The sequence below is a fragment of the Geotrypetes seraphini genome, chromosome 2 (assembly GCF_902459505.1).
Source record: "Geotrypetes seraphini chromosome 2, aGeoSer1.1, whole genome shotgun sequence".
NCBI classification, from domain to species: domain Eukaryota; kingdom Metazoa; phylum Chordata; class Amphibia; order Gymnophiona; family Dermophiidae; genus Geotrypetes; species Geotrypetes seraphini.
Genome location: NC_047085.1, coordinates 3,213,258 through 3,239,817, shown reverse-complemented (window position 1 = coordinate 3,239,817; position 26,560 = coordinate 3,213,258). Strand labels below are relative to the sequence as shown.

Here is a 26,560-nt window from a genome sequence, read left to right as displayed (position 1 = left end):
TTTAAACTAGAAGGTGGGGGTGGTGTATGCACGAAGGACAATTATAGAGACCACCCCCAGCAAAAGAAAAGATGTGATAGTAGTAAACACTGCAACATAAGCAATATCAGCAACTCATTTCTTAGTATTGCAACGGAAAGTGAAACGAAACAAAAATCCATACGAAAAAGGAGATTATCGCTGAAAAATAGCTGGAAAGCGAGACCACAAATGCTCGCAGTCTAAGCAACAAAGTTCATGATCTGCAAGCCCTGATGTTAGAGGCAGATCTAGATATTGTCGCTATCACAGAGACATGGTTCAGTGAATCCCATGGATGGAATGCAAACATACCGGGATATAATCTTTTTAGGAAGGACAGAGATGGTCATAAAGGTGGAGGAGTAGCTCTCTATGTAAAGATCAATATCCAAGCGACCTGGGGAGAGGAAGAATCAATATGGATCACTCTGAAAAGAGAAGATGGAACATCTATCTATGTGGGACCAATCCCGTTCAATATATTTGTAAGTGACATTGCTGAAGGGTTATGGAAAAGTGTGTCTTTTTGCAGATGATACCAAGATTTGTAACAGAGTAGACACCGAAGAGGGAGTGGAAAATATGAAAAAGGATCTGCAAAAGTTAGAGGAATGGTCTAATGCCTGGCAACTAAAATTCAATGCAAAGAAATGCAGAGTAATGCATTTGGGGATTAATAATAGGAAGGAACCGTATATGCTGGGAGGAGAGAAGCTGATATGCACGGACGGGGAGAGGGACCTTGGGGTGATAGTGTCCGAAGATCTAAAGGCGAAAAAACAGTGTGACAAGGCAGTGGCTGCTGCCAGAAGGATGCTGGGCTGTATAAAGAGAGGCGTAGTCAGTAGAAGGAAGAAGGTGTTGATGCCCCTGTACAGGTCATTGGTGAGTCCCCACTTGGAGTATTGTGTTCAGTTTTGGAGACCGTATATGGCGAAAGACGTAAGAAGACTTGAGGCGGTCCAGAGGAGGGTGACAAAAATGATAGGAGGCTTGTGCCAGAAGACGTATGAGGAGAGACTGGAAGCCCTGAATATGTATACCCTAGAGGAAAGGAGAGACAGGGGAGATATGATTCAGACGTTCAAATACTTGAAGGGTATTAACGTAGAACAAAATCTTTTCCAGAGAAAGAAAAATGGTAAAACCAGAGGACATAATTTGAGGTTGAGGGGTGGTAGATTCAGGGGCAATGTTAGGAAATTCTACTTTACGGAGAGGGTGGTGGATGCCTGGAATGCGCTCCCGAGAGAGGTGGTGGAGAGTAAAACTGTGACTGAGTTCAAAGAAGCGTGGGATGAATACAGAAGATTTAGAATCAGTAAATAATATTAAATATTGAACTAAGGCCAGTTACTGGGCAGACTTGTACGGTCTGCGTCTGTGTATAGCCGTTTGGAGGAGGATGGGCAGGGGAGGGCTTCAATGGCTGGGAGGGTGTAGATGGGCTGGAGTAAGTCTTAACAGAGATTTCGGCAGTTGGAACCCAAGCACAGTACCGGGTAAAGCTTTGGATTCTTGCCCAGAAATAGCTAAGAAGAAAAAATTAACAAATTTAAATTGAATCAGGTTGGGCAGACTGGATGGACCATTCGGGTCTTTATCTGCCGTCATCTACTATGTTACTCTGCTTTCTTGAATTCATCACTAATATTTCCCTGGGAGGCCAATCCATGCATTCACCACCCTTTCCATGAAAAAGTATATTCTGAGGTTACTTAAGAACATAGAAATAGCCATCCTGGGTCAGACCAATGGTCCATCTAGCCCATCTTATTTCCACAGTGGCCAATCCAAGTCACAAGTACCTGGCAGAAATATATTAGCCTGTAACCTATTCTGTGCTCTTTGGGGGAAACGGGATAGATTCCATGCTGTCGATTCCAGGGCAAGCAGTGGCTTCTCTCTTAGCTCTCAAGAGCAGACTACTACTACTACTACTAATTATTTCTATAGCGCTACCGCAAAAGGACCAGGGCCTGCTTTGGGCAAGGACTTGGGTTTATGGTCCTGCACACCACAACTTCTGCTTATTTCACAATTATAGCACTAAGATTGTCTGTCTGATCACTTTACACTGAACACCATTCTGATTTAGTTATGCGTTTCTTATGTTGATATGGCATGTTTTGATGATATAGTGTTAAGTCCTGCACACTAGCCATGAGGTCTTCTAAGCCTTTACCAAACAATAATTGCCCTCTAAAAGGTCATTTACTCAGGGTTGCCTTAAGAGGATGAGTCACTAGACCACTGCCAGATCCATAACATCTGCTGCGCCGAGTACGTTGAGAGCTTGCTCACCACTCTGAAGAGATCACACAAGGCGTCTGCTACATAATCCATGCCTGAAATCAAAAAGAGGAGATCTTGGAGCACTATAATGTCAGGATCATGGCAAAGCTTTGAATGGAAAGCTCTGGCCACAAAAGAAGTGGCCATGGCCGCTTACAGCTCAGAGACCACAGAGTCAAAGAGCCGTTTGAGTACAAAATCAATCCTACAGTCCTGTGTGTCCATTAGAACAACCCCTCCATCCCTAGGGAGAGAAGTGCGCTTGGTGACCTGTGCTACCAGGGAATTCACTTTCGGGGATGCAAAGCACTGATTAAACGCATCCGCCATCGTGTAGAGCTTGGACATGGCTGTAACAACTCGCAAAGGACCCTCCAGTGCCTCCCAGTGATCCATGACCATCTTTGCTATGTCTGGATGATCAGGGAAGGATGAAGCCTGCGGCTTCTTGCTACTCATAAGAGAGCATTCCGCTGCTGTTGATTGCTCAGCCTCCAATTTCAACTCCTGAGGGCTTAAAGAATCTCTGCACCGTGGAGTCCTCACCCAGATCCGGAACCTCTCCTACATCTGGATCTTGGAGATCTGTGAGCGCCACTACATCCCCTGCAGTGGTAGTGCATCGTCAAATCATCTTGGTCATCCGTATCATTGGCCAGCGAATCATCCCTGGACAATTTGGAGAAATCAGGACTTAAGACCTGTGTCCTGGGGAGGGGGAGCACCCGAAGCCATCACAGATGCCAAAGGAGATGCAGCTGGCACATTTTTCTTGGCCAATTTAGCCTGGAAGAGTATGTTAATAAATTCCGGGAGAAACCGCTCATCCGGGGCAGCAGCTGCCTTCTGGGAACTCTTGTTTGTCACTTTTGGAGGATTTCTTAGCCTTTGACACTGAATCACGACTGCAAGCAAGGACCTCTGTACTAGGCCTGGAAGGGGGGGGGGGGCTAATTTTGACTTTTGAGAATGGTCCAGGCTAGAGTTAGTGACAGGAACCCCTAAAGGGGTGGAGAGACCTAGGGCTGATGAAACATCGCCCCCCCCCCTTCCTGTACTGGAGAACATATGGAACATGGCTGCTCGCCGGACAGCCATGTTCGGTAATCTACCCATCCGCAGCATCCACCATCTCCTCTTCTCCCTATAGGCATTGTGAGGTCATAGAGCTTTATGGTTATAGAAACACGATGGCAGATAAAGGCCAAATGACCCATCTAGTATCTCCTCCTCTCCATGTAGGCTAAGGCTCTTAACTCTTGCATTGTAAGGTCATAGAGCTTTATGGTTATAGAAACATGAGGGCAGATAAAGGCCAAATGACCCATCCAAAAAACCACTCGCTCCTCCTCTCCCTAAGAAATCCCAGATAAACACTGCACAAATATATTGTTCCTAATGCAATGGAGGGTTAAGGGGTCAAAGTTATATAGCAAACAAAGGCACATTTATTCTCAAAGCAACAAACCAGTAACTATTCATTTTACTTGCTAAGTTCCAGAATAAAATGTCTCCCATCCCCAACTCCCCGAGATACGTAAGACCTGTACTCAGATGATTTGAAAAAATACGCGTAATTGCTCCTGATCCATCTTGCTGCATGTGGGACGGAGAATGTAGACATCCATCCGGCATCGTCTTCACTTCCCTGCTTTTGGGCTTCCATTTAAGCACCTGTTACTAAGCTGCGGTAAAAACAGGCCTTATTGTGTCCTTACATGGGGGCCCTTTTTCGTATTAGCAGCCTTGAATTAATGTGGCCAATTTTTAAAATTACCACAGGAGCACTTAGCACCACCTACTATGTAGGCAGTAAGGGCTCCTGCATTATCGGCATACTAACCAGTGGCAATGTAGATTCGCTAACTACTGTAGTTAGTCCAGAACGCCTACTCTCCTCCCCTGACACCCTCCCACCCCTCAATATAATGAAAGACAAATCTTTAGTGGTGCTGTAGTGTGTCACGTGTGTTTGTGCCTAACGCAGCTTTGTAAATTGGTCCCTAAATGAGCATCAGTACAAGCAGCTGATCCGCACACTTCACTGAAGCTCTCCTAATATGGGGCCGTCCCTTTCAAAGGTCATTTTCATTCCCGACCTTGAAAAAGGAGTCAGTAAGAAGAATGTTGCTAAGATATCAGATCATCCTGTCAGGGAACCTGAGCACCCTCTAAACATCAGAGACATCTTCGACCCCCAGAGGAGGCGTGAAATGCATTCCACCTGTCCCATTATCTTCGGATTTGGTTCAACATTGCAGTATGTGCACTCTGACAAAGATGCCCAGAGGCAAAGGGCAGGACAGGACAGGAAATCCCACTGCAGCACAAGAGCACATGATACCAGATGCCCCTTAGTGCCCCCACCCCAGGATGCTTGTGCACAATGGAGACACCCTGTGGTGATGGTGAGAAAGTGCCTCCAGTCAAACACAGGTGTACAACAGGGAAGACGTGTAGGTGATAGCACTTGGGACTGTTTACATGGGGGCAGGAGTCCACATTTATCTGGACAAGTATAAGCATACACTGAGTTCCAGTGGCCTGCTTTCCTTTCAATTTAACCACTTAACAGGACATCAGGCCTGTGACTGTCGGCAAGGCACATGTAGTCTAGAAATTCACTTCTGCAGTTGCTCCAGCTCAGTCCTGGGATGGTCAAAGACAGGTTTTGTGGCCAGTGATTGGCTTCAGCATAAAGGCACTGGGTATTTATAGAGGATTCTTAAATGACAAAGGGACGGAAAAGAAACAGCTCAAAACAGCAGTGAAATGAGTTTTGCACATTTAATTAAGTTTGGGTTAGAAGGTGAGGGGGAGGACTTCAACCATAAACAAAGTGGCAATTACACCCCCACCTACCTTACTGGGCAGATCGCATGGGCCATTTCAGCTTCTCTCTACCACCATCTGGTGGTAGAGAGAAGCCATAACAGATCTGAGCCCCGTGTCAGAGAGACAGACAGACCTAGTGCTGTGTAGGAACTTGTCTGAGTGAGCTTGCAGAGTTGCCACAAAGCGATACACCTATCTTCTCGCAGCTTCACCACAATCCAGAAGCAACAATGCTGCCGCATTACCCAGGTCCAGAAAAGAAACTTTTTGGCCAGTTCTGGTTTTGAAAACGAACATCCCAATGCCACGTGTTATTTGCACTCCCTGATTCTACCCACTGAAATCAGTGAAGCAGGTTCTATAAGGCAACAGGATAGAGCTATCAGAAATGGAGGGTAAACAGTGGAATGCCGCAGGGGGTCTATACTAGGACCGGTGCTATTTAACTCGAAATCGGGACGACGAGTGAGGTGATTAAAATTGCAGATGACACCAAGCTGTTCAAAGTTGTTAAAATGCATGTGGATTGTGAAAAATTGCAGGCGGACCTTAGGAAACTGAAAGACTGGGCATCCAAGTGGCAGATGAAATTTAATGTGAACAAATGCAAAGTGATGCACATTGGGAAGAATAACCCGAATCACAGTTACCAGATACTAGGGTCCACCTTAGGGGTCAGCACCAAGAAAAGACTTGGATGTCAATGTATACAATATGCTGAAATCTTCCACCCAATGTGCGGCGGAGGCCAAAAAAGCCAACAAGATGCTAGGAATTATTAGAAAAGGCATGGTAAACAAGACCAAGGATGTTATAATGCCTCTGTATCCCTCCATGCTGCAACCTCACCTGGAGTATTGCATTCAATTCTGGTTGCTTTATCTCAAAAAAGATATAGCAGAACTAGAAAAGGTTCAATGAAAAGCAGCCAAGATGATAAAGAGGATGGAACTCCTCTCGTATGAGAAAGACTAAAATGGTTAGGGCTCTTCAGTTTGGCTGAGGGGAGATATGATTGAAGCCTACGAAATCCTAAGTGTTATAGAACGGGTACAAAAGAATAGATTTTTTTTATTCTTCCATCAAAATTCAAAAGATTAGAGGACATTTGATGAAGTTACAGGGAAATAGTTTTAAAACCAATAGGAGGAAATATAGTTAAGCTCTGAAATGCATTGCCTGAGGATGTGGCAAGAGCGGTTAACACAGTTGGTTTTTAAAAAAAGCTTTGGACAAGATCCTGGAGGAAAAGTCCATAGTCATGGGGGACGACACTGCTTGCCCTGGATCGGTAGTAAGGAATGTTGCGACTTTTTGCAGTAACTAGTGATCTGGCTTGGTGGGCTAGATGGACCATTGGTCTGACCCAGTAAAGCTGTTCTTAGGATCTAAAATCCATGAACTGGGTAACCTGCAATACCAGTGAAAGTGTGAGCATAAAAAGGTGCTGGAAAGACATCCGGGGACTCCCCCCCCCTTCTGGGAATAGAGACTGCATATTCATGAACTGATGGAGTGGGAAGCCCGAGAGGTTCGGGGGTCTTATAGATGGCAGAAATGTTTTCTTGGTTTTCGCTTACCCTGCCGCACCATATACGCAGTAGGACTTTAAACAGGATGTAGGTCTGCCATGGTAGCCCACTGTCACTGCCAGCCTTGTGCTCTCGCTTCCATTCACACCCAAGGGAACTCAGCCACCCCCCCTCACCCTACTATTCTAAAAGGTCTGGTCCACCTCCAGGAGAATCATTAACATAAAATAATCTACATTACAGGTGAGTGTTCCACTCCATGCTTACTTGGAATGAACTACCCGAAGCGATCAGAAAAGAAGCTAGCCACAACTGAACCCACAAGCTTCTCGCTTCTTCTCTCCTCCTTAACCCTCCTTCTACCCCTCTCATCTAGAGCCTGCACAGGTATTGAGCGGCACACAAATGGAAGATTAGGTCTGGAAGGATGGGTGGGAGGGCGTAGGGATTGGAGGAGGGAGGAAAGATACAGTTTGGACATGGGGCAAATGCTTTTGGAGGGGGTCACTTTCCTTGTAAGGTGGATTCAATTCGGTTAGTTAGGTGGGTTTGTTTCCCTGCAGACTGACCTCTGAAGTTATGGGACAAGGGCAATGTTGCCATAGCTGTATAAGCAACCGAGTTGTCCTGTTATTCTCTGCAGGTGTCTTTGTATTTTTCTTGGGTTGACCCTACAATAAATTGTTTTACACTGTTAGAGGGGGAGGGGGGGGGAGGACCTAGGTGAGGTTAGGGAAGGGAGGGAAAGAGATCTTGCTGGATTTGTTATCCTTCACCCAAACTCTTCTCCCTCCCGCGCACCATGGTCCCCTTGGCAGACAGAGAAATTCTCCAGACACCCCTCACCCTCCCCACGTTCTGCCTGATGAAATGTGTGAGCCATTGCCTCAGATTTCAGAATGAGCAGCCGCTTCCCCTTCCTCACTTACTCACGCTTGTTATGGTTAAATCTAATCCTCACAGCTGCAGAACCTGCAGAAAATTAAAGCCAGAGCTGAGCTGAAATCAGAGACGTCCTCGGTGGGGGGAGGGGGAAGGAGCGCCCCTGCCAGTCCCGATCTTTGCTTCTCACCCACTTTCAGACCAGCTGAAATGCGAAAAGTACCTAAAGCATGATTTCTTCTTATTTGAGTATTATAGCTAAGCGCTTTTACATTCAGGTACTCAAATTTGGCCTCACAATCTGACCAAAGGAGTGTTCAGTGACTTGCCCAGGGTCATAAGGACGAGCGCTGGGATTGAACCTCTGCTCCCCCGATGAAATATGCCTCAAAACACCCTCCAGTCATGCCCTTCAACTTCAAGGACTCCTCAACTTTAGAAAAGCAATCAAAAGCATCCCGCTTCCCCTAACTCCTCTGCCTACAGCCAATGGATTCTCCTAGGTTAGGATAAATCTTGCACTGTAAAGTGTATATTATGTATATTGGTATTAGATCCTTAGAGGGGCATCATAAAAAACCCTGTTTGGGGCCTAGAGTGCTAGTTGCCCAAAGTTGGCAGCGTCTAAAGTCCATTCTCGGAAAATACGTCCAAAATATTTTTTTTCCGAGAATCATCTAATTTTATGTCCAGCCGTTTGATCGTCCAGACCGCCAAGTCATCTACATACTGCATTCTCATCCAAAAATTCATCCAAGTCCAAAATGCCTAGAACAAGACCTTTTGGACATGGGAGGGGTCAGCAAAGTGATAGACTGGCCACCCAGATAGGGCACTGCTGTGAACTTCACAAAAAGGGTGCCATATAAACATCTCACCACAACTGTCTACCACCCCAATAGCCCTTATGGCTGTAGGTGGCAGTACAGTAGGGTTTTGGGGGTTTGGTGGACTCACATTTTCCACCATGAATGCAGTGGTTAGAGTAGCTTACGGGCCTGGGCCCTCCTCTCTATGGTTCACTAGCCCACCTCCCCCAGACTACTTAAGCTCTACTAGGCTTTCCTATGCCAGGTGCTGATGTATGGTGTTGTGGGGGGAAGGGTCAGTGATCACTGGGGGAGTGGGGGGGGGGTCTGTACTTTGTGTCTGCAGTGGTTATCTGGTCACTTTGACCTTCTGAGAACTTAGACCTGTTTTTAGATCGCCTAAGTCACAACGTATAAGTTCCATCGTAAAACTTTTGATTATCCCTGTAGTACGACTAAGTCTAGGTCGGCCCATGTCCTGCCCTCACTATTCCTCCTAAAACATCTCTTTCAGCTCTGGGTGTTCAGCGGCATTCAGAGGCCTAAAAAGCCGTGCTTTGATTATGAGCCCCTTAGTATCTGTCAAGTTAGGATAAAACTTGTATTGAAAAACCTTGTAGTCTAACTATGGCAAATTGAGTTTGTTGGGGAGAACGGAATAGAAGATGACTTGATTTAACTCGTTGGCAGGCTACAGAATTAGGCAGTGCAAGTTACTCCACCATGTCTGGCTGCCCTGGGCACCAATGTTTCTATCCAACAATAGGGAAATGATACTTGGCGATGTTAAGCGGGGAGATGGTCTCAGCCCCAATCCGAGTGGGCTCATCACTCAGGATCTCTTGCCTTCTCTTGAAGCCCTGAAATCCAACCAGATCTTCTCCTGGCTCCCCATTCTCCTCTGGAGTACTGCTGCCCAGCACACGTTTGCTTATTTTTTTTCAAAAGATTTGTCAACTGCCAATTGCATTACAAAAGTAAAGCAAGCACGACTTCTACACATATCTTAAAACCAAGATTTCACAGAGTCAGTCATCTTAAAAGCAGCATTAAACAACAGATCATTTATTGAAAAGCTTCTAAAACTAGTGTAGTTTTAAGTGGTTTTTATACTCTCCACCCGGGATCAGAATATCCTGACCCAGGATCCAACCATCCAGTTTCTTATATCTCAGAATCATTGCTGTTTACAATCTAATTACAGGACATAAGGTTGACATTACAGGCTGCCAGAGTCAATACGTCATGCTCCGTCTTTAACGGTATTCAAATCCAAGCTAAAAGCCCATTCACCATCAATTACCTTCGGTTAAAAACACCCCAACCCTGACATGTCTTGTCTGCCTGTCCAGATGAGATTGTAAGCTCTTCAGAGCAGGGACCTTCTATTGAGTGCTACAGAAATGATAAATAGTAGTGATAGTAGATCTTAGACAGGTAGGTTTCAAGGAGTTTAAGAGAGAAAAGATGTGTCTTTCGCATTTCCTGAAACTGTAGTCGGTGGGGAGTTGTCGTAGATCCAGAGGAAGACTAGTTCAGACTTTGGAACCTTGGTAGGCAAAGGAAGACTCTAATAGCTTTTAAGGCGAGATGCGAGGTGGTGCATGAGCTTAATATCCAATATTAGTCTATTGAAGTTCTCTCCATGCAACAAACTTCAATTGAACTCTTTTTCATTTGTAGCTCGCAATGGACTAACTTTTTCAAATCGGATTGTCCAGTTATGTGGAAATCGCAGGAAAATAAGATTTTATCTATGTGATATGTGTATGCGGTATATACATTTTTGAATAAATAATAAAACTAGCCACTGTATTTTGTAGAAATTCTTTTTCGGCAATGTTGTAATATAAGGAGTTACAGTAGTCTAAGGCCCTCTTTTACAAAGGCGCGTTAAGCGTTTTTGCGTGGATTTAGCGCACACTAAATCAACGCGTGCGCTAACTGTAACGCATCCATAGCATAACATACACGTGTGTTTAGCGCACCTTTGTAAAAAGAGGGGGTAAGTATGGTAGTAATACTGCTTGCGCAACTGTTCTGAAGCTAAGACGGATCTTATTGCTCTTAATTGCCTGAGACGGAAGAAGAATTCTTAACCAAAGCTGAGACTGGAATCCAGAATGACATCTAGTAGCTTTGAAGTTTTCTCGATCTTTAGCTTTTCTCCTGTCGCCAGCAGTGCATTATTGTCGCCAAAGCAGAGACTTTTTGTCTTTAGTTTTTTGAGATTGAGGACGTTTTTCTGTGTCCATATACCCAGATCATCAAGAATTCTTTGACTAGGCATAGCAGGAAGATTATGGATATGGGGAAAGGAGAATCTGTTGCTCAAGGAACAAGAAAATAGCCAACCCTGTGGTTCCAAGCTTTTCTGACAAATTCCATGAACCATTTTAACAGTGATCAACTGTGTCAAATGCAGCCTGACGCAAGAGGATAGTTCTAACAGTAAGGATTTGGTGCTATGCATTGCTCTGAACTGTGAAATCGATCGGACCTGTTTATTAGCACAGAATTTCAATAGTTTGGCAGGCCAAGATATACACATTCTCCTGCTGCCCACCACACACATATACATAAAAACAGCCGTACTGGTCAGACCAATGGTCCATCTAGCCCAGTTTCCTGTTTCCAATCCAGGTCACAAGTACCTGGCAGACCCAAACAATAGCAATTTACCCAAGAATTATAGTAAACAAAAAAATCACTATCAATAAACTTACTCTAAAGCTAATAGTGAACGTGTGTAGCTTATCTAAACTTCTGTCTATTAGTAATAGCTCAAACAATGTGATGGTGTCGTGCAACTTCTAGCCCTACCTAGGCTGCATGCACAAGGCTATCAAAAGAGCCCCTCCACTGTCCTCCCAAATTTTGGAAGAAATCTTGGCCGTGTAAAACCCAGAGAACATGTCATCGGCATTAAAAAAAACCCTTTTCTTTCCAGATCGTTAAATAAATAACTTATCAAATTGCCTTGTGTGACTTATGGGCGTTCACTAAATTGACATCAATCGGCATTTCACTGTTTGGCTTTCCTCTCCTGCCGCGTGTAGGGCTACGACTTGCACGACACCATCACATTGCTTGAGCTAGTATTATTAATAGACAGAAGTTTAGATAAGCTATTGGCTTTCTAGTAAGTTTATTGATAAAGAGATCCTGCTCCCGATCCCAGGGCAGACTATGGACTTTTCCTCCAGGAACTTGTCCAAACCTTTTTTGTAAACCAAGCTACACTAACTCTGGCAATGAGTTTCAGAGCTTAACTATTCTTTGAGTACAAAAATATTTCCTCCTATTGGTTTTAGAAGTATTTCCATATCCAGTAACTTCATTCAGTTTCCCCTCATTTTTGTACTTTTGGAAGGATGAGAAATCGATTCACTCCGAATCATATCCTTCTATTCCAAACTGAAGAGCCCTAACTAACCTTTAGCCTATCCTCACAGGAGAGGATCATTTGAAATGCTCTTCCCATTACCCATTTCAGCTCTTGCAACTCCCTGCTGCTAAACTTATCTTCCTTCTGTCTTCTAGCAGCAAAGACTGTGTGTTTCATTCATTTATAAATTCACGTACTTCTGGTGCTTCACTAAACCTATCGGATACTTTTACTTCCATCTCAGTTGCTGTTGGACATCTGAGATCTGCAAAGGTTAACACCCCTTCTTCTCTCCCTCCCCCACCCCCCTTTCCCCTTTGAAGATTGCCTGATCCTTGCTCCGACTCAGCTGTGGAAATTTCAAGAGGAGGAGCCAGGTAGTCAGGGACTGCAGCTATAAAACTCCAAAATCTTACAGGAGTTTCAATCTTTACACACACACGTGTGAGGAACAAGAGGGACAGGCTGCAACGTCTATTCAGCACGCAAGGATTTGTTCAAGGACTACAGAAGAGAAGGTTGCATCACAGCATTGTTGGTGCCTTGCTCTGCTATCCTGCTTAGGAGAGGCCCATCTGCTCAAAGACAGAATCCAGCCTGCAGTTATTAACGCCTACGGCTCATCTCCCCCAACAGCAGAAGGCAGCCAACAAACCACCATCATCCCAAAAGGAACAAAACAACAGGCAACCACCAGGAATTATCTGGCAACTGGGTCCCCAAACCTAGCCCATGGCAGGAGCCAGCTAAGATCTATCCTTCTAAAGGCATACGTCAATTGGAAAGCTTATCTTCCACCAATGACAACAACCAAGCTGTAGTCATCCACCCTCTCCCTCAACTTTTTCCCAGGAACACCACTTGGCATGTGGAGTGAGTGACCCAGCCAACCGCCTTACAACAGAAGTCAACTAGGCACCATTCTCCCATTGGCAGAAGCTGTTCAGCGGAGTCCGCCGCTTTGTTGCCTGGTTTATTCCTGCTTCTATTTTTATCTTCCCCTATTCCCTGCTACTTAGCATCCAGCAATGTCCTTTGCCATGCTGCGTCCAGCCCCAACCCGCTATCTATACCCTGAGATCAGCATGATGTCTGAGGATGAGGAGAGTGACAGTGACAGCTCCAGTTCTGATGAGAAGTCCTTCCACTTGGATCCAACTGGCTTCAGCCTCAAGGGCAGGAAAAGAAGGTCGAACAAGAAATCCAACCGGATAAACCAGGAGCCCCGGCAGAGGCACACAGCCAATGCTCGGGAGAGGGACCGCACCAACAGCGTGAACACTGCCTTCACAGCCCTGAGAACTCTGATCCCCACAGAACCTGCTGACCGCAAGCTGTCCAAGATTGAGACTCTGAGGTTGGCGTCTAGCTACATCTCCCACCTTGGCAATGTACTCCTGGTGGGGGAGGCATGTGGGGACGGGCAGCCATGCCACAGCAGCAGCTCCTTTTACCATCATGGAAGCAGCAGTCCCCTTCGGGACAGTGAGAACTCGCAGCCCAAACAGATCTGCACTTTCTGCTTAAGCAACCAGAGGAAGCAGGTAAGAGGGTCCTGCCAGCTCTGACAACAGTGGGTACCACAGGCCTTGGGGAAGTGTTTGAGAGGAGAACGGTCAGAGGACTTTTCATGTTTAGCTCTTAATACATCCCAAACTGTACAGGTAGAGAAGTGGTAGAGAAAAATGGTTTCTTGAAAGACAAAGTGTAAGCGGGCTTGTGCAGACACCCAAACCAGAACAGGCCAGAGCAGGCCAAACCAGAACATATGCACATGCAAACAGGCCAGTGACCCATTGACAAGAGACCCAAAGCAGTACACCGATAGGGACACTTTCGCTCTCTCTCTTTCAATATTAGGCAAGCATGACCTATAAACTTACACATCCCCACACTCAGTCTCTCTTTTGTCTGATGCGAGCACGATATCCTGCAATTCACAGGGGAGAGAGAAGACTGGGGAAAGGGGATAGAGGGTGACTCATAGTAAATTAGGAAGCTCTGTGACCTTCCAGGTTCAACAGCTGTGTGCGAGCTCTGATCTTTTCTGACATTAGCAGCCTCTGTGACATGAGGTCCACAAGGGCTCTCTGGTCAGTGACTGGAGAGTCAAATGGAATTACAAGCTGCAATTCAGGATGTTGCGATACCCTCCCCTATCCTACATTACCTAACTCAGCATCATACACAGAAAATGCAGCTCTCCACCATATCAGCAAGTAATATTTGTCACTTATAGTGGGATACGCTGAAGAGGAGACAAATATATGTTAAAGTGCCGAAAGATACCATATGTACAGGCTAAAGAGAGCTGGTACCAGACAGCCAGTGGTAGACAAAAGTCAAAGCCACACATACAAACATTGTACTCGGCCATACCGTCACCCCATCTGATGAAATAATTCTGTTTATTTGTAGCTTCTTCATCTCCTTTCCAGAAGTTATAACTATTGTTTGAGTTTATTGATATAAAAAGATGTACAGTATAGCAGGAATTACGACAGCAAACGTCTTCAGACAGCGGTGGAATGCAGAGGCAGATAAGATTCATTTCAAATATTTTTTGATAAAATTATTCAAGATAGAGTATAAATAGAATTGAAGAATGATTAATATAAGAAGAAATGGCCATCAGCTTCCTAGAGATTAGATTACTTCCAATGTTGCTTTGTTGTGTTGTTTGCACGGACTTTGATCTTTCCTTTTCCTTCTTCACTTGACACTTCTGCTAAATCCCAACTAAATCAATGAGGTGCTTGAATGATCTCAGGAGCATGGAAGCAAGAACAGCTGCAAGTGAAAGCCCTAGAAGAGCGTCTTGAAGACTTTTAAATAGGGCTCTGGATTGGAAGAAGGAGTGTTGTGACTACGTTGCTTAGAGCTGGTGCAAACCATCTGTAGTGTTATCTTGACCTGAACCCTTCCCAAGCTTGATCACTCCCTCTTCCTTTGTCTCAACCCCCCACGTGCACCACCACCTGCTGTGCCCAGGGCTCTCCTCTCTGTTATTTCTCGGCCCCTTGTCCCTCTTTATCAGGCTCAAATGTGTGTCTCTGTTGATGCTCATGGCCTCAGGGCAGCCAATTCTACATTCACCATCATCCTTTCTCTGGCATTACAAATCTTCCTTTCCTCCTAATACTTTTTGAAAATTACTCCTTCAGACAGCAGAGTCATATGAGAGGTAGAATTATCCAAAATACAAAGGGAGGCAGAGAGGGCAGGCAGCTAGAAGACTAGGTTCAATTAAAATGGTATATTTATATTTGCCTTTAACAGAAGAAAACTTGAACACATTCAACAAACATAATGAAAACAGCAATCAAACTCCTAAAAAGTCTAATAGAGAACATGACACCTGGCTCGCTTCATTCTTCCAAGCAACTAACTAGTCGCCAACTGCCTCGAAATGAATCCCCTTTGCTTAAGATGTTTTAATGTGCCTTGTAGTTGACAGCATAAGCAATATATATACTATGATGATCAAATTGTCCATTACCGCCTTGGGTGAATTTCTTCAAGAAGCCAGTAAATAATAAGCAAGGAAGGTCAGTTCTTACCCACACCTGGGTCCTGGCCAAAGTAAGGCCAAACAAACATACACAGTCAGCCTTAGACTTGAAAGACAGAAAAAGGGCCAAATAGCTGAAAGCTTGAAAGGAAGAGGCAATAGGTAAGATAATGAGGGTACATAAGAATTGCCATACTGGGATAGACCAAAGGTCCATCAAGCCCAGTATCCTGTTTCCAAATAGTAAAACAAATTTTATGCTTCTCAATATCCATTTCAATAATGGTTTATGAACTTCTCCTTTAGGAAATCTAGCCAAACCTTTTTTAAACCCTGCTAAGCTAACCGATCTGACCACATTCTCTGGTAATGAATTCCAGAGTTTAATCACTTGTTGCATGAAGAAACATTTTCTCTGGTTTGTTTTAAATCTACTACTTAGTAGCTTCATCACATGTCCCCTAGTCCTAGTATTTTTGGAAAGAGTGAACAAGCGATTCACAGCTACCCTTTCCACTCCACTCATTATTTTTATAGGCCGCTAGCATATCATCCCTGAGCTGTCTCTTCTCCAAGCTGAAGAGCAGCAAAAGGCAGAAATCTGAAAGACATTTGTTCTTTCAAGAAACGAGTTTCTAGATTCAGGCTACAGAAGCAGGAGGGAGTGTGAAATGACCAAAAATCCATTTGCATAAATGAGAGGGCATGGGCCCTGATGGACTCCGTCCCACGAAAGTACTGAGCAAGGTCACATCCTGGCATCTCTCTCCTGCCACTTTGTCACCTTTGTTTCCTGTGATCTGTTTGATTGTGCTGGTGTCCTGCTGATATGAAGTGGTAAGGAGTGCATTCCTAGTTCATGCAGAGGTAAGGCTTCCGCAATACTGAGCTGAGGTCGAAAAGCAGTGTCAGGAATATCCTATCCTAAAGCCACAGGGGCTCACTAGGCTTCTATTAGGGAATCATTCCAGCTGTGGTCTGTATATAATTCCTGCATGGAAAGGTCATCACTTTGGAGAGATTGCATGTTATTAGAAACGCCTGTGCTAGGTCAGGGAACTGCTGGCACAAACACCCGTCACTTCCACATCTGTTTGTGCACACAAGGTGGCATGTCATCCAGTTCACGCCCCAGACTTTTAGCAGATGACTTAGTGCAGTGGCTCTCAAACTGTGTGCCCCGAAGAGATTCCAGAATTTGACTTTATTTTTAAAAATTCCCTTCGTAAGTATACACTTGAATAGATGACATGCAGACAGCGTGCCAGACTTTAAGATAAGGAAATTGGGTCATTAGGGCATAGACAGGGGGTAGGTAAGCAGAGTGGGCTGGAGCCCTTTTCTGCCGTCATCTTCTATGTTTCTAAGAATCTGTCAGTTATGAGTGTCTGTGTGCGTAAGGATACAACCGCCCAGACAAGCATCATTCTTTGACTGCAGATGGTGGATGATGAAACGCGCGTTTGCTTGTCGATTATCGAGACACTCAAAAACAAGCTCACCCATCGCTTGGATGAGCAATTCTATTCTATCTACTTTAGTTTCACCGTTGTTACAATTACCTATATATGGCTTAAAAAACTTTAAATAAAGAAGTCTCAAATTGAATTTTTTGTTGGTTTTGACATTTTATCATTTCAATTATAATGTGCTGTGAAAAACATTTGCTCCATTTTCGTGTGCCAGAGACACTGACTTAGAAGCAGAAGACCTTGGCTTGATATTCCATGCCCTCATCTGGCACTTAAGATTGATTATAAGCTCCCTAGAAAAAGGGCCCTTGTGCCTATGTGCGTCTGACTTAATCAAAAAGTCTTTAATAGAAAATAACTGAGCAACTGAACAGATCACTTCATTTCACAAGATGCTCCAAAAGCCACTTGAGAACCGCTTCCTTTACTTCATCATCAAAGGTGAATCTGCAACCTCGCAGTGCACTGAAGATGTGATAATTGCCAGGCTGTAAGGAAGATGTCAAGGTGCTCTTGTGTGCACAATGTTGTGACCAGAACGACCTTCATCGATTACACTTATTCTTCCCGCTTTAAACCTTTTAACCTACTCAAAAAACCTTTTGTTGATTCATAGTACTATGTCCATCTGATGGTGAATTTCCACAGGTTTCACTCCTTCTGCCCAAAGAAAGTGCGGTATATAAACTTAAGGTTTAGTTTAGTTTAGTTGTTCTTCGATAGTGCAATCTTGCAATGGAGTGCCTCGAGAATGACATGTGGACAAATTTTTTCCGAGTCCCTGCAGGAACTCATTTTCCTGTCCCAGTCCCATTCCTGCAAACTCTGTCCTCATCTGCACAAGCCTCAAACCGTTTAAAATCAGAAGTGTTCGAGGTTTATGTGGTTAAGGCAGAGCTTACACAAAACTCACAAAAAAATTTGTCCCCGTCTCATTCTCTATTTCTGACCTCTTGGCTGCTACACGACTAAAGGCTGAGTGTTGCACTGTGTGCGGACAAATTATCCAACAAGCAATGTACGAGTGCATATGTTGCATTTCACTAGCTCTGTTCCGGTTATCGCGTAATTTCGTATTTCTTGTCATGGGGCACTATATACACACCCCTGAATAGACTGACTTCAAAAATGGCCTCTAACACCATTCCAAGTCAGAAATCTTGGGGTCCAGCTGCACTCAACACCTTATACTGATCCTTCTATCATCTGTGAATACATCGAGAAGAAAATTGAATTCTGCATCTCAGCCTTGGTAATGACATTTTTCCATCCGACATTATGCATTACTATTCAGATGAAACAAATGAAGACTGCAAAATTTTAAGATATTGTGAACAGAAGTTTCCATTTTTGAGCAGAATTCCCCAATGAATAAAGAGCCTTTTCGGGAGAATTTTTGTTCCTGCTAGTGAAACCCCTTTCCTGCCACTCTAAATTGAGGTTTCTGACACATTTGGCATTCCCTTATCTCTTTCTACTACTTGAATTGTTTGGGTCTATTGATATCACTGGCATTCTACCTGCTTCCCGATGCAGAAGCACTGAGCTGACCAGCCTTCCCCACCCAACGTCAATGCTGATGTTGGAGAGGAAGTTCCGGGCCAGCCAATCGGGGGTGAAGGCTGGTCAGCCCAGCGCTTCTGCATTGGGAAGCAGGGAGAGCTTGGGACGATGGTGGTTTGGAGGCCTGTTCCCTGATGGCAGCGGCAGTGGCTTGGGGGAGGGCAGGGAGAAAGAAAGAAGGGGCAGGCAGGGAGAAAGAAAGAAGGGGAGGCAGGGAGACAGAAAGAAAGAAAGGGGAAGGGGCAGGGAGAGAGGAAGAAAAAGTTGGTGGAGGGAATGAGGTCTGGAAGCATACAGCAGGCTGAAAGAAGGGAAGAAATATTGGATGCACAGTCAGAAGAAGGAAGTACAACCAGAGACTCATGAAATCACCAGACAACAAAGGTAGGAAAAATGATTTTATTTTCAATTTAGTGATCCAAATTTGTCCGTTTTGAGAATTTATATCCGCTGTCTATATTTTGCACTATGGCCCCCTTTTACTAAACCGCAGTAGTGGATTTTAGCGCAAGGAGCATATGAGTGTGGAGAGCAGCGTGGTTTAATAAAAAGAGAGGGGGTATATTTGTCTATTTTTGTCTAGTTGTTACTGAGGTGACATTGCATATTTTAAAGTCATCTGCCTTGACCTCTTTGAAAACCCGCAGAATATAAATGATAATTAACATTTTCTCTGCGTACAGTGTGCTTTGTGTTTTTTTTTATTTTATTTTATTGTTGGTAGATCATTTTGATTTGGTAATTTTAAAAGTAGCTCGCAAGCCCCTCGGAAGCGTCCCCACGGGATCCCCGTGACCCGTGCAGCTCTCTATTGCGGACCTTCCCGCGTGCCAGCTGCAAGGCCTTCGCGTGCCACAGCTGGCACGCGTGCCATAGGTTCGCCATCGCTGCTCTAGGGCATGATGACATATTTGCAGTTCTGCCTTTATGCAAGTTGGGCTTTGCTACCCAAGTCTGCCAGTAAATGCCGCTCTTGTGTGGTTGAATGTTACATAAGAACATAAGAATAGCCTTACTGGGTCAGACCAATGGTCCATCAAGCCCAGTAGTCCGTTCTCACGGTGGCCAATCCAGGTCCCTAGTACCTGGCCAAAACCCAAGGAGTAGCAACATTCCATACAGAATCTCAAAGAATAGTAAGATTCCGGAATCCCAGAGAGTAACAAGATTCTAGAATCCCATAGAGTAGCAAGATTCCGGAATCCCCAGAGTAGCAAGATTCCGGAATCCCCAGAGTAGCAAGATTCCGGATTCCCCAGAGTAGCAACATTCCATGCTACTGATCCAGGGCAAGCAGTGGCTTCCCCCATGTCTTTCTCAATAACAGGCTATGGACTCCTCCAAACCGTTCTTAAAACCAGCTACGCTATCCGCTCTTACCACATTCTTCCAGAGTTTAGAGGATGATGACACAAATGACCAGCATGTCGGTTAGGGCTGTAAGTGCCACTGTAACGCTCACTTTTACCAGATACCCCCTCCAGATTTCTGTCTGTCTGGGGGCTTCCGCAGAGTTTGCTTTCTATCCTTTTGCGATTAATCATTTCACTCCTTTTTTAATTCCATTACTGGTTTTCTCCATATCCTTAAACTATAAGTACAGTATTAATTGCAGGGATTTGTGTTACATTCAGAGTTTGTGTCACTATTACCTGAGGTGACATAAGACACTGGATGTGCTGTTGCCTCTCATTACACAGAATATCTTTATTTTTTTAATATACTATCTCTTGTTTAAAAAAAAAAAAAACCCACAAATATACCCTCTAGAATTACAGATGAAATAGTAACAGAAAGCCCTTCTTCAATCTTCAAGTCATCCACAGCTTCCAACAGAAACCAGTTTAGCAAGAAAGACTTGAGAAAAAGATCAGCCCTGGCCATCAACCTCCTTGCAGGGCTTCTTCTCACTCCAGAGCCACCTTCATGTGTACAGACAGGGAATGGGGGAGTGGATGAGTAATAGCACAGCGTTCAGGAGGAGACAGAAGAGCAGGAAACAAAGCATCCAGACATCCCATGTAGGAGATTGGGGAGGGGGCATTAGTGTAAATCAAGTCATGCCAGTGCAGGAGAGCTGCAGGATCCAGACAACCCAAAGGTGGATGGGGGAGGGGGGAGATGATCATTCTAACAAGGAAACATGATGGCAGATAACGGCCAAATGGCCCATCTAGTCTGCCCATCCAAAGTAACCATTATCTCTTTCTCTCCTAAGAGATTCCTACGTGCCTGTCTCAGGCCCTCTTGAATTCAGACACAGTCTCTGTCTCCACCACCTCTTCCGGGAAACTGTTCTATGCATCTACCACCCTTAGATTACTCCGGAGCCTATCACCTTTTAAGTTCATCTTATGCCCTCTCATTCCAGAGCTTACTTTCAAATGAAAGAGACTCGACTCATGCGTGTTTACATTATGTCTATCATATCTCCCTTCTCCCGCCTTTCCTCCAAAGTATACAGATTGAGATCTTTAAGTCTGTCCCTGTACTCCTTATGACGAAGACCACGCATCCTTTTAGTAGCCTTCCTCTGGACAGACTCCATCCTTTTTATATCTTTTTAAAGGTGCGGCCTCCAGAATTGGTCACAATATTCTAAATGAGGTCTCACCAAAGTATTAAACAGGGGCATTAATACCTCCTTTTTCCTACTAGCCAGACCTCTCCCTAGGCTTTCGCTGTTTGGCAATCACACCCAAGAAAGTGCACTGGTGCAATCTTGCAATGACATGGGGACAAATTTTTCCCTGTCCCTGCAGGAACTCATTTCTGTCCCTATCCCTCTGGACTTTGCATTTTTGAGCTGCCAAATTTCAGACCATTCTTCAAGCTTCGCTAGGTCCTTCCTCATGTTAATCACACCATTAGGGGTATCGTCCGCAAAATCTAACAGCTTTTTCCTTTCATTCTAACAATCATCAGTTCGTTCAGCTCCCCAGGGTTTTCTACCACACTGACAATGCACCTCCTTCCATCAGCTCTGACTGGAGTGAAATTCCAGCCCTGTCCCGCAATCTGTAATCATTTAACGTCGACTGGAAATCCTTGTTAAATAATAATAAAGGGAGCAGACACAACACGAGCTGAGAGCTGGCGTGTGCAGGTCTTACACAGCGGAAAGAGTTTCAGCATGCAGCAGACTCACTTTTCCACCTCATTTCACTCCCAGAGGATGCAAACGAGTTTACTAAAGGGGCCTGTGCTATAAAGTGTTTTTCGGCTGAAAAATGAACCATTTGTGTCTTGCTGCTAGAAAAACCCTTTTTCGTGAGCCTGGAACTCCATCCAAGAAGCAGGTGAAGAGGGTTCATGTGTGGCGAAATTGCCCTGAGACAAAGAAAACCACCTCCAGAGGGAAAGGATTAAGTGACCTACCCAGGGTCGCAAGGAGTAGCCCTGAGATTCAATTCCACAACCTCAGAGTCCCGAAGTGACAGGCAACAGGGAGACAAACAAATGGCAAAGCCATCCAAGCCCAGGAAAGATTAAGAGGTGGTGGAGAAGCAAGTTCTCTCCCTGTGGGATTATTTCTTTCTAGCCCAAACATTAACACTGTGGTATCTCACGGTATCAATACTGTATAATTAGTCAATAGTAATTCCATAGTATCTCTGTATCCCCAACGCAATCAGTTAACCATACAGTACTAACGAGCAGAGATGGCGGCTACCGTTAGTGCGGCAGGCAATATACAATACGGGTCCGATTCTATAAACAGTCGCCACTCAACCGCTGGTGCCGTCTATAGACTGAGGGGTTGCTAGCTATCAGTGCCCAATTCGCATGCCTGTTCCCTGCACAGAACTCTTAATTGATTTGGGTTGTATGCACATTTGAGTTAGGCGTCCGCAATTAAGGCACCATTTTTAGAACCTGGCCCTATGGGTACATTCCCTTGAATCTCAGTTTTGGCTTTAGCACCTTGTCTGTCTGTCCAAATCAGATTGTAAGCTCTACTGAGCAGGGACCGTCTCTTAAATATGTTGTTGTACAGCGCTGTAATAGTAGCAGTAATAGTATATTGGATAAACACTGGAAAACCAAAGGCTGACTCCTCCGCTGAGTTTTTGTGCCTTTTCTGCACCAACTTCTAAGTGACCAATGTCCATATTTAATTCTACTGGAAAAAAGTAGCCTGCAATATTGCAAGTGGACAGATTGTTATCCAGATAATTAGGGATAAGATGAACACATTCATTTCCAAGGGGGGGTTGTTTTATGAACGTGTGTCCTTTTTGCGCTTTTATCATGTTTCATTATGATGTATGTAAGATTTTTGTTACCCGCTTAAAATTGTGGATTTGCAGGTTATAAGCATGCTTCATCCTATCTTAACTTTAGAAAACTAGTTCAACCGATTTGTAACCAAGATCTCTTAATGCCTTCCTACGTTTACGCGACACCTCTCTCTGTCTTACTCCCTCTCCACTTGGACGTGATGATACCACTGTAATTATTCTTCGCTGATTTCCAGCTCTTCTTATTGTAAACTGCCTCAAACTACCATGGCTTTGGCGGTATATAAGAATAAAAATTATTATTAAATAAATAAATAAATGCTGAAGAATCAAAGTCCTAATTATGCCACTATTTCTCTCGCTCTATTGCCAGCATCGTCTCAGTAGACTTTAGTACGATACAGTCAATTCTGGCTGGTCCCAGTACTAAGAGGGAAGAGATTTAGGCTGAACAAGGCAAACCCCCAAATTCTGTGGCTGTAGATTTGGGAGCACAGACCAAGATACTTTCTTTAAGCTCAGAATGTTAAGAAGACTTTTCCTCATTCTTTATATCGGGGACTCCAGAATGATATTCTTAGAGCCCTTCAAATTGCACCAAAGCTGCCGAAATGGCCACATCTCTCCCCTTACTGTAGGAGCTTCAATGGCCGATTCACAAAGCTCCGTTGATAAATCGTTGGATGGTGTTTCTCCATGTTGTGGAATCCATTTCCAGCAAAAATCTTTTACAACTTCTTTACTGCAGAACTTGGACAATCAGTATGTTTGTTTTTACGTAGTTTGTTTTAATATTGATGTGAACTGTCAGATAGATCAACGTCTAGTCATTAGCAAAGCAACATCTCTAGTGACTGCGTGTGGTCTCTAATGCTGACGGTAAGGCAGGTCTGAGGGAAATCCCAAGTAAGGAAGCAGGATAATCCAAATTAAGTGGCGAAAAGTGAACATTATGAGGAAACCACTGCTTTAAAATTATTTTCTAAGCAGAACCTATTTGGTATGGGAAGTTCAATGAAACATTTCAATTAAAATTACCCCTACAGCTCCTTCCAAATCTGGGCAAGTCACTTATCCCATTGCTCTAGGTATCTGCATAAAATATGTCATCTGCTTTGATTGCAACCCCCTTCCCCATAAATCTCCCGCCAGTCCCCAGATATATCTCTTCTCTCTCTTCTTAGAGCATAAGTGGGACAGAGCGAAGGTCCATCAAGCCCTGTTTCCTGTTTCCAACAGTGGCAATCCAGGTCCCAATACCTGACAAGATCCCAGAAGAGTAAAACAGATTTTATGCTGCTTATCCAAGAAATAAGATGAACTTGGGAAATACAATGTTTTAATAATGGCTTATGGACTTTTCTTTTAGGAAATTATTCAAATCTTTATTAAACCCTGCCAAGCTAACTGCTTTCACTACATTCTCTGGTAATGAATTCCAGAGTTTAATTACACATTGCGTGAAGAAATATTTTCACCAGTTTGTTTTACATCTACCACTTAGTAGCTTAATCACATGTCCCCTAGTCCTAGTATTTTTGGAAAGAGTGAACAATCGATTCACATCTTACCCTTTCCACTCCACTCATTATTTTATAGCCCTCTATCATATCACCCCTGAGTCGTCTATCCTCATAGGGAAGTCATCCCATCCCTTTTATCATTATTTGTCAACAACGCTATATCTTTTTTGAGATGGTGCGGCCGTACCACAGAGCAACACAAGGGCATTATAGCATTTTCATCTTTGTTTTCCATTCCTTTCCTGATAATTCCATTCTATTTGATTTCTTTCACTATCTTCCCTCCATGCCTATGAGAAGCGTTTCTTGTGGCTGCTGGAGCTCAGCGCCTTAGCCATATATTCCCCTGGTGGTCCCTCCAGTTCTGCAGCTCACTCCCCCTTCCTTTACCCGTTCTACCTTAAAGGTGGACTTCTGGCAGTGTTGCATACATGCTGTTTATGGCCTGTCCCGCCTCCTCAAACCAGGCACAAACAGCATATGTGCAAGCGTGTATGCCAGGGACCAAGAGAAGACCACCTTTAGGCAGACTGGCATAGGGGGAGGTGATGTTGAATTGCAGGTGAAGGGAAAGATGCTGGATAGGGTTTGGGAGTGGAAGAGAGCAGAAGAGATGTTTGGAGGAGACAGGATAATGAATGCATTATTCACGGCATTAACTGCCATTAACTTGGACCTCTACTAAATATGGTTTCTGCTGCCAGGATAGCATTTCCCTTCTAAAATTTCCTCAGTAGATCTGAGAACTAAGTGGAGGGTAGACGGAGAATCAGAAACTTTGCCCTAAGCATTGAAGACTATTTTAGCAGCTCGCTTTGCATGCCACTTTCTATTCCTCTCCCCTGACTCTTGTATCAAGATAATTCCTCTTTGCTCAGGCTCAATCCATCTTTCAAAATCCTTTATTCACTGATCTTGTCTTTGCACTTTTAGATGGGGGAGGGGGTTAAGGGCTTATCAGACTATTCTTTTCAAAGTATCTTTCATGACAATATCTGAGTTAGCTTTGGCATTTTTCTAGCAGATTTAAATGTCAAAATCAACAATATTTATTATTATCAGTGTTATCCTATATGACTAATCGTTCTCATGCTGGGTTTTTGTTTCTGCAGAGTAAAGAGCGAGAGAGGAAGACAGCACTCCGGAGCTAGGGCCTCAACCAAGCGTGCACCCAGAAAAGGGAAAAGCAGGGAGACCATCATTAAGACGTTATCATTTCCCAGGATGCTGTTTGAGTTCTATTTTATCTGAAAGCCTGCACACCCCAGCGATGAGCCCCTGCAGAGACTGGACATCGGTTAGAGTGCATTAAGCCAAGAACAGGGATAAGGTATAGCATGGGTGGCATCGGATCCTGTGCAGGACAGCAGCTGGAAGGCATGAATTCTAGGATTTGATATGAAACCCAAGTTCTACAGCACACGGACTGAAGGATCAGTGTCCAGGGCAGCCGAAAAGGCTGCCTTGGGAACGGAGAGATTAGCTTCATGGACTGAGGGGAGACAACCGCAGCAGTGAGCTCTGTGCAGACTGGCACTGCAAACCCCTTCCCTCAGCACACTTTTTAGATAAGTGATAAGATAATATAAAAACTCAGTCTAGTCAATAAATACTGTCTAAATAAAGACCTTTTTCTTAAAAACTTAGGCAACAGCCCAAGGAAAAATGATTCTTAACTTCTTCCTCCTCCTCTTTCTAGCTACTGCAGGACCTGACCACTTCCACGCAGCAGGTGTCAATTTTAGGTGCTGGGAGCTCTATGGTTTTAAATGTTATGGGTTTTTCCACTACTCATTTCCATCTGCGGAAAGGCCCAACCAGTAGTAAGCCATTTTCAAAGCTCCCTCTGTCTGCTTTAGCTCTTCTATAGCATGCTGGGCCATTTGTGAAGAGGCTTTCTCCAAGGCATGTTTACGTTGGGGAAAGACGCTACCACATGTGCAACATCCCAACTCAAAATATACAGAAATTCACCTCAGGAGAAAGCTCCAGGTCTTGAAACAGTCCACCTATAGCAGAGAAGCGGTCCTGCCACTGCCCACAAAGCAGGGCACTACTTAGAAAGGCGCAGTTCTGCCAGTGCACACAATGCAGGGCAGTACCAGGAGAGATGCTGACACTGCACTGTAGTACCAAGAAAGGCACTGTCCTTCCAGTGCCATTACTAGTTTTTGCAAGTCTCTCCTCAAATTTCTTGCTGTGCCTTACCAATGCTTATAACATTTTCATTTTTCTATGTTCTCATTAAGTCCTGCCTTTCATTCTTTCACAAATGCCTTTTCAGTTGTAATTATTTATTTCATAGCATCACTGAATCATGCTGGTAGATGTTTGTTCTCATTCTGATCCTTTGTTTAAAACTTGTGGCATACATTTTATCTGGGCTTCCATCTTTATGTACCATGCAGACTTTTAACCCTCGTTGCTGCATATTTTACTTTCCTCATTTTATCATAATTTCCATTATTAAATGGTGAGATTTTGGAAA

The 26,560-nt window shown here is 44.2% G+C and overlaps 2 protein-coding genes across 2 annotated transcripts in view; one reads left to right on the top strand and one right to left on the bottom strand.

The window, feature by feature from the left end:
- BOP1 (BOP1 ribosomal biogenesis factor) overlaps nt 1–26,560 on the bottom strand; it is a 204,715-nt gene that overhangs the window by 108,711 nt on the left and 69,444 nt on the right. The window lies entirely within an intron of this gene.
- Nucleotides 12,204–25,668, top strand: SCX (scleraxis bHLH transcription factor). Its single transcript, XM_033934859.1, has 2 exons — nt 12,204–13,306; nt 25,185–25,668. The coding sequence occupies exons 1-2, from the start codon at nt 12,791–12,793 to the stop codon at nt 25,221–25,223; spliced, it is 555 nt and encodes a 184-aa protein (XP_033790750.1). The 5' UTR covers nt 12,204–12,790; the 3' UTR covers nt 25,224–25,668.